This window comes from Bos taurus, chromosome 21 (genome assembly GCF_002263795.3).
Source record: "Bos taurus isolate L1 Dominette 01449 registration number 42190680 breed Hereford chromosome 21, ARS-UCD2.0, whole genome shotgun sequence".
Taxonomy (NCBI): Eukaryota; Metazoa; Chordata; class Mammalia; order Artiodactyla; family Bovidae; genus Bos; species Bos taurus.
This window is the reverse complement of record NC_037348.1, coordinates 59,024,478-59,039,670: the sequence shown is the minus strand read 5'-3', so window position 1 is coordinate 59,039,670 and position 15,193 is coordinate 59,024,478. Positions and strand designations below refer to the sequence as shown.

The 15,193-nt window shown below is 43.2% G+C and overlaps 1 protein-coding gene across 1 annotated transcript in view; it reads left to right on the top strand.

Moving 5' to 3' along the window:
• Positions 1 to 1,396: 1,396 nt before the first annotated feature.
• The window catches only part of SERPINA6 (serpin family A member 6), a 104,506-nt gene continuing 90,709 nt past the window's right edge, over positions 1,397 to 15,193 (top strand). The window contains exons 1-2 of the mRNA XM_010817309.3: positions 1,397 to 1,463; positions 12,806 to 13,434. Coding sequence (XP_010815611.1) covers positions 12,825 to 13,434 — 610 coding nt within the window. The 5' untranslated portion in view covers positions 1,397 to 1,463; positions 12,806 to 12,824. The remainder of the gene's footprint in view (positions 1,464 to 12,805; positions 13,435 to 15,193) is intronic.

The window sequence follows — 15,193 nt, the reverse complement described above, 5'->3', positions numbered from 1 at the left end:
AGAGAAATGATATAATAATCAAAAGTTGCATAAGTTTTAATGGTCTTAAAGTATATCAACCAACAACTGACAGAGAAGTAAATAAATGAACAGTTATGAGTGGAGATTTTAACATTTCCTATTAAGCTTAAAATACTGATATGACACAGATTTGAAAAACAGTAAATTCCTAGTTATATTTATATATTTATATTTATATACTTATAACTATTCCTAGTTATAAATTCTATAATTGGCTTAATAAAAAATCTTGAAAAGCCCAATAACTATTAATAAAACTGAAATGCCCTCAAAACCTCCACTGAGTTGCGGGCCTCAGGGGAACATCTCCCCACTTCCCTGAAAGGTAGTAATAGCAGCACCAGGCCAGCAGAGGGCACAGTACCCTGATTCACAGCTCACAATGTTGTATTCTGCGCACTATATCCAAGGATGGGCAATCATGTCCTTTGGGGGACTGATATGAACACTGAAAAAAAGTGAGTCTCTCTCCTTCTGATATCATATTGCCAGTTAGAACCAAGTAACCTGCAGCTGCAGTGCCCACCTTTTCCCCACCATAAAGAAACTAAAGCAGGAAAGAAGAAAGCGGAGCAAAAAAAGAATTTTTTAAAAAGAGAGAGAGAGAGATTAATTTAATGACCACCTTGGAACTCCTGGATCCAGCCAGGCCTGAAGCCCTCCCACTTCAGAAGCATCCTTCAAGAGACCTGGTATAAATTCTTTCCTGCTTTAAAGCTGTTTGAGTTGGGTCTGTCATCTGCAGCCAAAAGAGAGCTGATGAATAAAAATGTAGGGAAGAGGGAAGGGAAGGTGCTAGGTTTCAGAGTTGCATGGTCTTGGATTTGAATCTCAAGAGCAGCTCCCTTAATCTTCATGCGCCTCAGTTTCCTCGTCTAGAGAATAGTAATAATAATAGTATCGTTTCACAGAGTCGTGAGGATTAAATGAGATAATCCACGGGAAGCACTCCACTGCTTTTATTCCACATCTATCTTCCCCTCACACTATTGCCCCCCTGAAGGTAAGACCTTCTGGGCTGGACTCATTCCCAGAGGAAGCTCAGCACCTGGTTCTTCACAGGTGTGAGCACCATCATGCTAATTAAGGACACCTGTGGCTTCTGCGCCCACTGCCACCCAGGCAACCACAAACCCTGACGTAACTCCAGCCGCATTTTGCTATTAAAAAATCAAACCTCAGGGAATTGAATGCAGAAGAAAGTTAATTTGCAGAATTGCTGTGTTTACTTAAATTTCCTGGAAAAGGCTCCCATTGGTTAATGACTGGGGGGAGGGGACCACCAAATGGTGAAGGCCACTGGCCCCCCTCTAACCATTAACCAGCTGGGAAGCTGACCAACAGGATTTAGCAGCAGCAGCCCCGCTGGCTTACTGTACACATGACATGATCCAGGACAGCAGGACCAAGCCAGCAGTTGCAGCCTGAGCCCACTGCTGACCGTGAGTAACAGCTGCCCGGCCTCCAGAACCAAGCCATGACTGTGTCTTGCTCACCTGAATTTTTTTTTTTTTAAATGGGGCATGGAGCCTTAGGGCAACCAGCAGTGACAGGAGACAACCCTTGAGAGGGTTTTCCAGAGTCTGTGGGCCACCCACAGGGGTTTTGATTTTTCCTGGGCTCCTGTCTTGCAGGAGTTGACTCGGCTCTAAAAGCCATTCCCAGCTATCACACAATGCCCCTAAGGCCAGCCAGACAGCCATTAACAGCCTCTGAGATGGAGTCTGAGAGCTGGGATGGATCGGCACAATAGAGCGCCCCTGCCCGGGGACACAGGCAGGGGAGGACAGTGCCCAGGTGACCCAGCACAGACTGTACCCTACAGAGCTGCACACACCTCCTCCCTGGATGACCTGGGGCAAGGATCCTGCAGACAGAACGGAACTACCAGCATTACAGCACACAGTCTGAGGTTAAATGCACAGGGCCTGGGACTGTGCCTGACTTGTACAGAGCATCTAGAAAAATAGAGAACACAGTGGGTGTGTACTGCATGTGTATGACTTCAAAAATGAGGGACAAGGAAGACATACATGAAATGAAATCCATGGATGATATTGATATTCTGCATTTTTACGTTGCTGGGTTTTCACTCTAGAGAAAGGCAGAACACAAGCTATGTAGTCAGACCGCTAGGCTTGGGATTTCAGCCCTCACTCCCTGGGCCTCAGTTTCATCATCTGTACAATGGACCCAGGATGACCCAGGAAGTGAGGTCATTAAAGAAAGCAGTGTTAACAGCTGTGACTGATATTCACAACAGTCTTGTGAGGTGGGTAGAGTTTTAATCCCCATCTTGGAGGATTAGTACAGGAGGGGATTAGCACAGGAGGGTATGAGGCATGAAATCTCAGAGACAGCAGGAAGAGAAGGGAAGAGAGAAGAATTTCTACTGGGGGCAAGCCCATCCCGTTCCAGGCTGTGAACTGCATCAGGTCCTTGCCCAAGAAGGGGCCAAAGATGAGCATGGAGATGGCCAGGACTGAAGCAAAGATCTCACTAAAGTCTGACAGGGGCAGTGACAGAGAGAAGCACAGAGGAGGGCTTCCTGGAGGAGGTAAGGAAGTGATCCAGGCATGACAGGGAGGGGACAGGCCAACAGAGTGCAGAGAGTGGAGCCACATGGGGAAGGACTGGAACTGGCCCATCTTTGTCTCCAGTTCTCAGGCCAGAGCCAGGCTTTGCAAACATTGGAGAATGGAATGACCTCCCTGGCCTGACCCAGGCAGAGGGATGAAAGTCTGGTACGTGCTTGGAGGACACCCCAAGAGACACAGTGTTGCTATGACTGAGATTTCAACAGGCCAAATTTGGGGTTGGGGGTTGAGGCAGGACTCTCTGGGCAATGTGAGTGAGGATCAGCCCTGCCTGGGAGCAATGGGAGTCCCTGACAGCTTTTCTGCAGGAGGCTGGCCCATCTGCTTGATTCTGGAAACATGCCCTGGCTGCAGAGGAAAGAAAGGTTGGCAGGAGGTGAGCAAGAGGCATGGAGATCAGGTCGGGGAGGAGGGGCAACTGGGAGGGATGCCAAGTCCCAATTTTGGGCTGTGTCCTAGAACTGGAGAAGAAGACAGACCCCAGAAAGGTGGACAGTCAAATGGGCCAGGCCAGGGGTAGGTGTTGTTAGCAACTCTACTTTATATCAAGGAAACAGGCAGAGTTTGAACAGTGCACCCAGATCATCTGGGTCATAAGATAGTGCTGAGATCTCCATCTGACTTGGTCTGCCGTGAAACCTGGGAAAATGGAGATTGTCTGTAAGCCAGGAAACTGGGCAGGGATGGGGTGAGGCTCTTATCAAAGCCAAGAAGCCAGGAACAGGAATTGTATTTCCACCACGTGGAGGGAGGCAGGCAGGGGGCTTGAGAGGGGCTCAAAGAGAGGTTCTCGTGAAGTTCTGGGTTTGCAGTGGGCCAGGAAAGGGCCTCAGGGTGTGTTCCGGAGCAGACTACTGACTCCCACCTTCAGTGTGCATGCATTCTCCTGAGGGACTGGTTTCATTGTGGATTCCCAGCCCCATCCCAGCATAGCTAGTCCTGCAGGTGGGGTGGTGCAGGGGGACCTGCTTCTCCTATAAGCATCCTTCCTTTATAGGAATACGGGGGCGTTCCATAAAGCACAGGGCTTGGGACCACTGGCCTTGCAGGCAGAGTGTCTGCTTACTGATTCTGACCTTGGCTATATTTTTTGGAATCATTTTATCAAACCTTTTTAATGGCTTATCATTAATTTTTTATTGTGGTAAGATATATAAAGATTGAGCCTTTCAACCAGGTTTAAGTGTGCAGTTCTCTGGTATCAGGTACATTCACATTGTTCTGTAACCATCACCACCATCCATTTGCAGGACTTTTTCATCATCACAAACTGAAACTCTACCCATTAAACCCTAACTCTCCATTTCCCCCCTCCCCACCCCCAGTGCTGATAACTACTAACCTTCCTTGGGTTTCTATGAACTTGACTGTTGTAGGGCTCTCATGTGGCTCAGTCAGTAAAGAATCTGCCTGCAATGCAGGAGACATACTGATCTCTGCCCCCTGGTTCCTAGCACCAAGTTCCTAAAACCCTTGTAATTCCCTAAGTGATAAGAATGCGAGAAGCATCTTTTGCTCGAGTATTTGGTCTTTGACCCTGCTTCCTGAGGCAGAGCTCCAAAATCCCTTGGCATTTCCTGGGTGACAGCAGTGTCCTTTGCTCTAATGAGATGCTGGGTGACCTCCTGGATAGCCTCAGGATGGGGGCTGGTCACCTGAAAGATCAAGTCATGACTGGAACTTGGAACTTTCAGCCCCATCCTGCAGGAAAGGGCGAGGGGTTAGAGATTAAGTTCATGATCAATTCCACCTATTGATGAAGCCTCCATAAGCATGCCAAAGGTGTGGGGTTCAGAGAGCTTCTGAATGTACATGGCGAGAGGGTGGTGTATATACAAGCCACAGGGACAAGAGCCCCTGTGTTTAAGACCCCTCTAGACCTTGCCTTACTCTCTTTATCTGACTGTTCATTGTTATTATACCCTTTACTTTTTATTTATTTTGAATTTTTAGTGGAGTATAGTTGATTTACAATGGTGTGTTGATTTCTGCTGTATAGCAAAGTGAATCAGTTATACATACACAAGTATTCACTCTTTTTTTAGTTTCTTTTCCCATGTAGTTCACTATGAAGTATTGAGTAGAGTTTCCTATGCTATACAGTAGGCTCTTCTTAGTTATTTATAATAGTAGTGTATGTATATTAATCCCAATCTCTCCATTTATCCCTTCTCCCTCACTTTTCCCCGGGTAACCATAAGTGTGTTTTCTGTATCTGTGACCCTATGTAAGCTCATTTGTAACTTTTTTTTTAGATTCCATATATAAGGAATACCATATGATATTTGTCTGTGTTTGATTTACTTCACTCAGTATGGCAGTCTGTTGGTCCATCCATGTTGAAGCAAATGGCCTTATTTCAGTCTTTTTATGGCTGAGTGATATCCCATTGTATATATGTACCACATCTTTATCCATTCCTCTCTCAAAGGACATGTCCTGACGACTGTAAATAGTGCTGCAGTGAATGTTGGGGTATGCATCTTTTTGAATTATGGTTTTCTCTGGATATATGGTCAGGAATGGGATTTCTGCATCATATGGGAGCTCTATTGGTAGTTTTTTAAGGAATCTCCATACTGTTCTCCATAGAGTCTGGACCAATTTACATTCCCACCAACACTGTAGGAGGGTTGCTTTTCTTCACACCCTCGCCAACATTTATTGTTTGTAGATTTCTTGATGATGGCCATTCTGATCTTGCATTCTAGGAATTAATCCCACTTTGACATAGTGTAAAATCCTTCTACTACGCCGCTGAATGCTGTTTGTTAACATTTTGTTGAGGGTTTTTGCATCAATGTTCATAAACAATTGTCTGTAGTTTCCTTTTCTTATAGTGTCTTTGTCTGCCTTTGGTATCAGGGCAATGAATGAGTTAAGAAACATTCCCTCCTCTTCAGTTATTTTGGAAAGTTTGAGGAGAATTTGTGCCAATTCTTCTTTAAGTATTTGGTAGAATTCAAAACTGAAGCTGTATAATCCAGGTTTTTCTTTGTTGGGAGGTTTTCAATTACTGATTCAATTTCCTGACTACTTAAAGGTCTATTCAGATTTTCTGTCTCTTTGTGGTTTAATTGTGGTATGTTTTGTGTTTCTATAAATTTTATATTTCATCTAAGTTATCCAATTTTTTGGTGTATAACTTCTAATTTTTTCATAGTATTCTCATAATTTTTAAAAAATTTCTGTGCTATAGGTAGTAACAAACCATGTGCTCACCAGGACCTGTGGTGAGTGTCTGAGTGTCTCCTATGGAGGTATGGGTAAGCAGTGGACTGCTGCAGGGACAGGGGCTCTGGGTGCAGTAGACCTGGGTATGGCATAAACCCTCTTGGAAGAGGTCACCATTAACCCCACCATAAAGCTGCCAAAACTTACGTAGGACTGGGGAAACACACTCTTGGCGGGCACAAACAAAACCTTGTGCACATCAGGACCCAGGAGAAAGGAGCAATGATCCCACAAGAGACTGCCCCAGACTTGCCTGTGAGTGTCCAGGAGTCTCTGGTGGAGGTGTGGGTCGGCAGTGGCCTGCTGCAGGGTAGGGGGCACTGAACGAAGCAGTGCCTGCATGGGAACTTTGGAAGGAGGTCTCCATTATCTTCATTACCGCCACCATAGTTTGGCCTCAGGTCAAATAACAGGGAGGGAACATAGCCCCACCCATCAACAGAAAATTGGATTAAAGATTTATTGAGCATGGCCCCACCCATCAGAACAAGACCCAGTTTCCCCTCCAGTCAGTCTCTCCCATCAGGAAGCTTCCATAAGCTTCTTATCCTTCTCCATCAGAGGGCAGACAGAATGAAAAACAGAATCACAGAAAACTAACCAATCTGCTCACATGGACCACAGCCTTGTCTAACTCAATGAAACTATGAGCCACGCCATGTAGGGCCACCCAAGACAGATAGGTCAAGGTGGAGAGTTCTGACAAAACGTGGTCCACTGGAGAAGGGAATGGCAAACCACATCAGTATTCTTGCTTTGAGAACCCCATGAATAGTATGAAAAGGCAAAAAGATAAGACACTGAAAGATGAACACCCCAGGTCAGTAGGTGCCCAATATGCTACTGGAGATCAGTGGAGAAATAACTCCAGAAAAAATGAAGAAACGGAGTCAAAGTAAAAACAACACCCAGTTGTGGATGTGATGGGTGATGGGAATAAAGTCTGATGTTGTAAAGAGCAATACTGCATAGGAATCTGGAATGTTAGGTCCATGAGTCAAGGCAAATTGGAAGTGGTCAAACAGGAGACGGCAAGAGTGAATATCAACATTTTAGGAATCAGTGAGCTAAAATTGACTGGAATGGGTGAATTTAACTCAGATGACCATTATATCTACTATTATGGGCAAGAATCCCTTAGAAGAAATGGAGTAGCCATCATAGTCAACAAACGAGTCTGAAATGCAGTACTTGGATGCAATCTCAAAAATGACAATGATCTTGGTTGGTTTCCAAGGCAAACCATTCAATATCACAGTCATCCAAGTCTATGCCCCAACCAGTAATGCTGAAGAAGCTGAAGTTGAATAGTTCTATGAAGACGTACAAGACCTTCTAGAACTAACAGCGAAAAAGATATCTTTTTCATTATAGGGAACTGGAATGCAAAAGTAGGAAGTCAAGAGATACCTGGAGTAACAGGCACATTTGACCTTGGAATAGAGAATGAAGCAGGGCAAAGGCTAATAAAGAGTTTTGCCAATAGAACGCACTGGTCATAGCAAACACCCTCTTCCAACAACACAAGAGAAGACTCTACACATGGACATCACCAGATGGTCAACACCGAAATCAGATTGATTATATTCTTTGCAGCCAAAGATGGAGAAGCTCTATACAGTGAGCAAATACAAGAGCAGGAGATGACTGTGGTTCAGATCATGAACTCCTTATTGCCAAATTCAGACTTAAATTCAAGAAACTAGGGAAAACCACCAGACCAGTCAGGTATCAGTTCAGTTCAGTTCAGTTCAGTCGCTCAGTCATGTCCAACTCTTTGCAACCCCATGGACTGCAGCACACCATGCCTCTGTGTCCATCACCAACTCCTGGAGCTTACTCAAACTCATGTATATTGAGCCATCCAACCATCTCATCCTCTGTCATCCCCTTCTCCACCAGCCTTCAATCTTTCCCAGCATCAGGGTCTTTTTCAAATGAGTCAGTTTTTCAAATCAGATGGCCAAAATATTGGACTTTCAGCTTCAGCATCAGTTCTTCCAATGAATATTCAGGACTGATTTCCTTTAGGATGGACTGGTTGGATCTCCTTGCTGTCCAAGGAACTCTCAAGAGTCTTCTCCAACTCCATAGTTTAAAAGCATCAATTTTTCAGTGCTCAGCTTTCTTTATAGTCCAAGTCTCACATCCATACATGACTACTGGAAAAACCATACCTTTGAATAGACAGATCTTTGTTGGAAAAGTAATAGCTCTGCTTTTTAATATGCGTCTAGATTGGTCATAACTTTTCTCCCAAGGAGCAAGCATCTTTTAATTTCATGGCTGCAGTCACCATCGGCAGTAATGTTGAAGCCCAAAAAACTAAAGTCTGTCATTCTTTCCACTCTTTCCTCTTCTATTTTCCATGAAGTGATGGGACCAGATGCCATGATCTTAGTCTTCTGAATTTTGAGTTTTAAGCCAACTTTTTCACTCTCCTCTTTCACTTTCATCAAGAGGATCTTTAGCTCTTCTCTGCTTTCTGCCGTAAGTTTGGTGTCATCTACATATCTGTGGTTTTTTATATTTCTCCTGGCAATCTTGATTCCAGCTTGTGCTTCATCTAGTCCAGCACTTCTCATGATGTACTCTGCATATAAGTTAAATAAGCAGGGTGACAATATACAGCCTTGACATATTCCTTTCCCAATTTGAAACCAGTCTGTTGCTCCATGTCCAGTTCTAACTGTTGCTTCTTAACCTACATACAGATTTCTCAGGAGGCAGTTCAGGTGATCTGGTATTCCCATCTCATGAAGAATTTTCCACAGTTTGTTCTGATTCACACAGTCAAAGGCTTTAGCATAGTCAATAAAGTTATTATTATACAGTGAAAGTGACATAGCTTCAAGGGGTTAGATCTGATAGACAGAATGCCTGAAGAACTATGGATGGAGGTTCGTGATATTGTACAGGAGTCAGTGATCAAGACCATTCCCAAGAAAAAGAAATGCAAAAAAGGTAAAATGGTTGTCTGAGGAGGCCTTACAAATAGCTGTGAAAAGAAGAGAAGTGAAAGACAAAGGAGAAAAGGAAAGATATACTCATCTGGATGCAGAGTTCCAAAGAATAGCAAGGAGAGATAAGAAAGCCTTCCTCAGGGATCATTGCAAAGAATAGAGGAAAACAACAGAATGGGAAAGACTAGAGATCTCTTCAAGAAAATTAGAGATATCAAGGGAACATTTCATGCAAAGATGGGCACAATAAAAGACAGAAATGCTTCTAACAGAAGCAGAAGATATTAAGAAGAGGTGGCAAGAATACACAGAACTATACCAAAAAAATCTTCATGACCCAGATAACTACGATGGTATGATCATTCACTTAGAGCCAGACATCCTGGAATGTGAAGTCAATGTGAAGCCTTAGGCAGCATCACTATGAACAAAGCTAGTGGAGGTGATGGAATTCCAGTTGAGTTATTTCAAATCATAAAAGATTATGCTGTAAAAGTGGTGCACTCAATATGCCAGCATATTTGGAAAACTCAGCAATGGCCACAGGACTGGAAAAAGTCAGTTTTCATTCCAATCCTGAAGAAAGGCAATGCCAAAGAACGCTCAAACTACTGCACAATTGCACTCATCTCACATGATAGCAAAGTAATGCTCAACATTTTCCAAGCCAGGCTTCAACAGTATGTGAACCATGAAATTCCAGATGTTCAGGCTGGATTTAGAAAAGGCAGAGGAACCAAAGATCAAATTGCCAACATCCATTGGATCATCAAAAGAGCAAGAGAGTACCAGAAAAATATCTATTTCTGCTTTATAGACTATGCCAAAGCCTTTGACTGTGTGCATCACAACAAACTGGAAAATTCTTCAAGAGATGGGAATACCAGACCTCCTGACCTGCCTCCTGAGAAATCTGTACGCAGATCAAGAAGAAACAGTTAGAACTGGACATTGTTCAACAGACTGCTTCCAAATTGGGAAAGGGGTATGCCAAGGCTGTAAAGTGTCACCCTGCTTATTTAACTTATATGCAGAGTATGTCATGAGAAATGCCAGGCTGGATGAAGCACAAGCTGGAATCAAGATTGCCAAGAGAAATATCAAAAACCACAGATGTGTAGATGACACACACATATGGTAGAAAGTGAAGAAGAACTAAAGAGCCTCTTGATGAAAGTGAAAGAGGAGAGTGAAAAAGTTGGCTTAAAACTCAACATGCAGAAGACTAAGATCATAGCATCTGGTCCCATTACTTCATGTCAAATAGATGGGGAAACAGTGGAAAGAGTGACAGACTTTAGTTTTTTGGGCTCCAACATTACTGCCGATGGTGACTGCAGCCATGAAATTAAAAGACGCTTGCTCCTTGGAAGAAAAGTTATGACCAACCTAGACAGAATATTAAAAAGCAGAGACATTACTTACCCAACAAAGATCCATCTAGTCAAAGCTGTGTTTTTTCCAGTAGTCATGTATGGATGTGAGATTTGGACTATAAAGAAAGCTGAGCACTGATGAATTGCTGCTTTTGAACTGTGGGGTTAGAGAGTCCCTTGGACAGTAAGGAGATCCAACCAGTCCATCCTAAAGGAAATCAATCCTGAATTTTCACTGGAAGAACTGATGCTGAAGTTGGAACTCCCATACTTTGACCACCTGATGTGAAGATCTGACTCATTTGAAAAAGACCCTGATGCTGGGAGAGATTGAAGGCGGGAGGAGAAAGGGACAGAAGATGAGATGGTTGGATGGCATCACTGACTCAATAGACATGAGTTTGAATAAACTCCAGGAGTTGGTGATGGACAGGGAAGCCTGGCGTGCTGCAGTCCTTGGGGTTGCAAAGAGTCGGACATGAACTGAGCAACTGAACTGAACTGAACTGAACTGATAAGTAATAATGCCCCTACTTTCACTTCTGCTTTTGGTAATCTGAGACTTCTCTCTCTTTGTCGAATTAGTCTAGCTAAAGGCTTATCAATTTTATTAATCCTTTTGAAGATTAGATTTTATTATAATTATATCCTAATATATGGTTATGCTATGCTATGCTAAGTTATTTCAGTCGTGTCCAACTCTGTGCGACCCCATAGATGGCAGCACACCAGGCTCCTCCGTCCCTGGGATTCTCCAGGCAAGAACACTGGAGTGGGTTGCCATTTCCTTCTCCAATGCATCAAAGTGAAAAGTGAAAGTGGTGAGGTGAAGTTGCTCAATCTCTGACTCTTAGTGACCCCATGCTTGCAGCCTAACAGGCTCCTCCATCCATAGGATTTTCCAAGCAAGAGTACTGGAGTGGGGTGCCATTGCCTTCTCCAAATATATGGTTATAATACTATACAATATCATATTTTGGCTTCATTGATTTTCTCTAACTTCTATTTATTTATCTGTGCTCTAATTTTTATTGTTTCCTTTCTTCTGCTAGCTGTACTCTCTTTTGGTTCCTATTTACATGGATTATCTTTTTCCATTCTTTCATTTTCATATATGTGCCTTTGGATCTAAAGTGAATCTTTTGTAGTGAGCATATAGTTGTTTCTTTTTTAAAAATCCATTCTGTCAATCTCTGTCTTTTGACTGGAGAATTGTATCCATTTACATTAATTACTCATATGGAGGAACTACTCGGTCATTTTCCTATTTGTTTTCTATATGCCTTATAGTTTTTTTGTGCTTTATTTCCTGCATTACTAATATATTTTTGTGTATTTAGTTGATTTTCTGAATTACATGGGAAGATTTATATTCCTTAATACAAAGGAAGGAGTTTAATTATCTTCCACTTCCCTCTGTGCATGTGCTGTGTGGTGCTCAGTCATGTCCAACTCCTTGTGACCCTATGGACTGTGTAGCCTGCCAGGTTCCTCTGTCCATGGGATCCTTCAGGCAAGAATACTGGTGTGAGTTGCCATGCCCTCCTTCAGGGGATCTTCCCAACCCAGAGATTGAACCCAGGTCTCCCACATTGCAGACAGATTCTTTACCATCCGAGCTACCAGGGAAGCCAAAGAATACTCGAATGGGTAGTGTATCCCTTCTCCAGCAGGTCTTCCTGACCCAGGAATCGAACTGGGGTCTTCTGCATTGCAGGCATATTCTTTACCAGCTGAGCTAGCAGGAAAGCTCCTCTCTGTGCACACTCTATATCTTTTCAGGGTTTAATGGAAATTGCATTTAATATGGTAAAGTTATAACACTGTCGTTTGACTTTATGCCAGATCATCTTCAATAACATACAAAACTGCTCTTATATAGTTCCATTCCCATATCTTTTCAGTTATATGTCACAAATTACATCTTTATTCATTGTGTGTCCAAAAAGATACATGAATAATTATATTTTATGTGTCACTCTTTTAAATCATATAGAAAACATAAACAAGTGGAATTACAAGTCAAAATTATGCTAGTTTTTATACTAACTCATGTATTTACCTTTTGCAGAGATCTTTACTTCTTCTTACAGAATCTATTTACTTTCTATGGTTCTTTCATTTTAACCAGAAGTACACCCTCTAGCATTTCTCATAGGAGAGGTCTAGTGGTAAGCTACCTCAGCTTTTGTTTATCTGGAAATGTCTTAGTTTCTTCCTCACTTTTGAAGGACAGTTTTGACTGATAGAGTATTCTTGGTTGATAGTTTTTTCTTTCAGTAATTTGAATGTATTAACTGAGTGGGTAGTTAACCTTTCTAAGCATCTATTCTGCCCACCTAAAATCAAAATAATCCTTTATACTTTGTTGTTGTCACCTGAAGCAATATTTTGGGCACATGGTTTGGTATTTGAAAATCACAGCAGGTGCAATTCATACTTTCAGGAGAGGAAATCAAGGCCCAGAGTTCTGACTTGCCCCAGGCCACACAGCCAATGTAAAAGAAGAAATTGGAGCTTGAGTGGGGTCTTTGCTAGGGCTTCTGCCTACTGCTTACCATGCCCACTGCCTCGGAGGACCCACATCATCTAATGAGCATTTCTGATTTTGCAGGACCTGGCCATCCTGGACAATGCTACCCACCCTGTACACCTGTCTCCTCTGGCTGTCTACCAGTGGGCTCTGGACCGTCCAGGCTAAGGGCTCTGACACTGACATGAGCACAAGGAACCCTCACCGGGACTTGGCTCCAAACAATGTTGACTTTGCCTTTACCCTGTATAAGCACCTAGTGGCCTCAGCTCCCGGCAAGAATGTCTTCATCTCCCCTGTGAGCATCTCCACGGCCTTAGCTATGCTGTCCCTGGGCGCCAGAGGCTACACACGGGAGCAGCTTCTCCAAGGCCTGGGCTTCAACCTTACTGAGATGTCCGAAGGTGAGATCCACCGGGCCTTCCGGCATCTCCACCACCTCCTCAGGGAGTCAAACACCACCTTGGACATGACCATGGGCAATGCCTTGTTCCTTGACCACAGCCTGGAGCTTCTGGAGTCATTCTCAGCAGACACCAAGCACTACTACGAGCTGGAGGCCTTGACCACAGATTTTCAGGACTGGGCAGGAGCCAGCAGACAAATCAACGAGTATATCAAGAATAAGACGCAAGGGAACATTGTGGACTTGTTCTCGGAGTCAGACAGCTCAGCCACACTCATCCTGGTCAACTACATCTTTTTTAAAGGTACCCCTCACCCATCCCATTCAGTTAAAGCCATCAAAGCCCAGAGTGTACTCTTAGGCAAAGTCTTTGATCTTATAAAGCACATGCATGTCTGAAGAGTCTCCATCTTCACCATGATCCTATTAGAAAAGTGAATTACATCACCCTCACCAAGGATCAAAATGACACTCAGAAGAACAGCTTGCCCATGCTCTTGCAGGTTGGTTTAAGGCCCACATGTAACCATGAACCCTCTGAGTGCCTCATGGTCTACAGATATTGGCCAACTTCTGACTGAGATTCAGGTACTTGGTCAGGGGCTGAAAATACAGTCTAGAACCAGACAGATAGCCCACACTCTCAGGAACTTCCAGACAGCCTATTAAACACTTCCCAAGCCAGCTGTGACCAAGACCCCTCTCAGTCAAACCGCAGCCCCTCCTCACCAACTTGGAGCAAAATTTTCCAAAGTGCGTATCCATAAAAATCACCATGGAGACCTGTTAAAATGACAGATCCTGGTGTCCATGCCAGATCTACTGGAGCAAAACTGCAGCAAGAATGTTCTAGAATTTGTATTTTTAACAAGGGCCCCTCCCCCAATCATTTTTATGAACAGGTAGCTTGGGGATATACTAAACTTTGGTAGCTTAAACAGCACAAATTTTAGGCTTGTTACTTGTGTGTGTGTTTTGAGAATTTCAACATCTGGTCTCTTAACAACTTTTAAGTTTATGTTAGTGTTAGTGTGCTAGTCACTCAGTCATGTACGACTCTTTGCGACCCCGTGGACTGTAGCCTGTCGGGCACCTCTGCCCATGGGATTCTCCAGGCAAGAATACTGGAGTGGGTTGCCATTCCCTTCTCCAGGGGATCTTCCTGACTCAGGGATCAAACCTGGGTCTCCTGCATTGCAGGCAGATTCTTTACCAACTGAGCCACCAGGGAAGCCCCAAAAGTGTTATTAACTGTAGTCACCAAGCTGTACATTAGATTCCTGAAACTTACTCATTTTGTAACTGGAAGTTTGTACCTGTGACCATCTTCACCCATTTCTCCCCTCATTCTATTCCCTGTTTCTGTAAGTTCTGTGTTTTTAGAGTCCACATACAAGTGACAGCATAATATTTAACTTTCTCTGTCTGATTTATTTCACTGAGCGTAATGCCTTCAAGATTCATCCATGCTGTCACAAATGGCAAAGTTTCCTTCTTTGAAGGGCTGAATAATATTCCAGTCAGTGTGTGTGTGTGTGTGTGTGTGTGTGTGTGCGAATATAAATGTACTTTTCTTTATTCATTCATCAGTGGATACTTAAATTGTTCCCATATCTTGGCTATTGTGAATAATGCTTCAGTGAGCATGGGAGTGCAGGTATCTCTTCAATATAGTGGGTTCATTTCCTTCTGATAATTCCTAGAAATGGAGTTGCTGGATCATGTGGTAGTTCTAGTTTTAATTTTTTGAGGAACCTCCATAACGTTTTCCATAAGGGCTGCACCAATTTACATTCCCACCAACAAGGCACGAGGGTTCCCCACATCCTTTTCCCCATATCCTCACCAGCACTTGCTTTCTTTTTAATAATAGTCATCCTGACAGGTGTGATGCAATATCTCATTGTGATTTTGATTTGCATTTCCCTGGTGATTAGTGGTGTTAAGCACATTTCCTTGTACTTATTGGCCATTTATATTTTATCTTCTTTGGGGGAAAAAATATCCATTCAAGTCCTCTACTCAGTTTTAAATTTGATTATTTGAGGCTTCTTTTGATATTG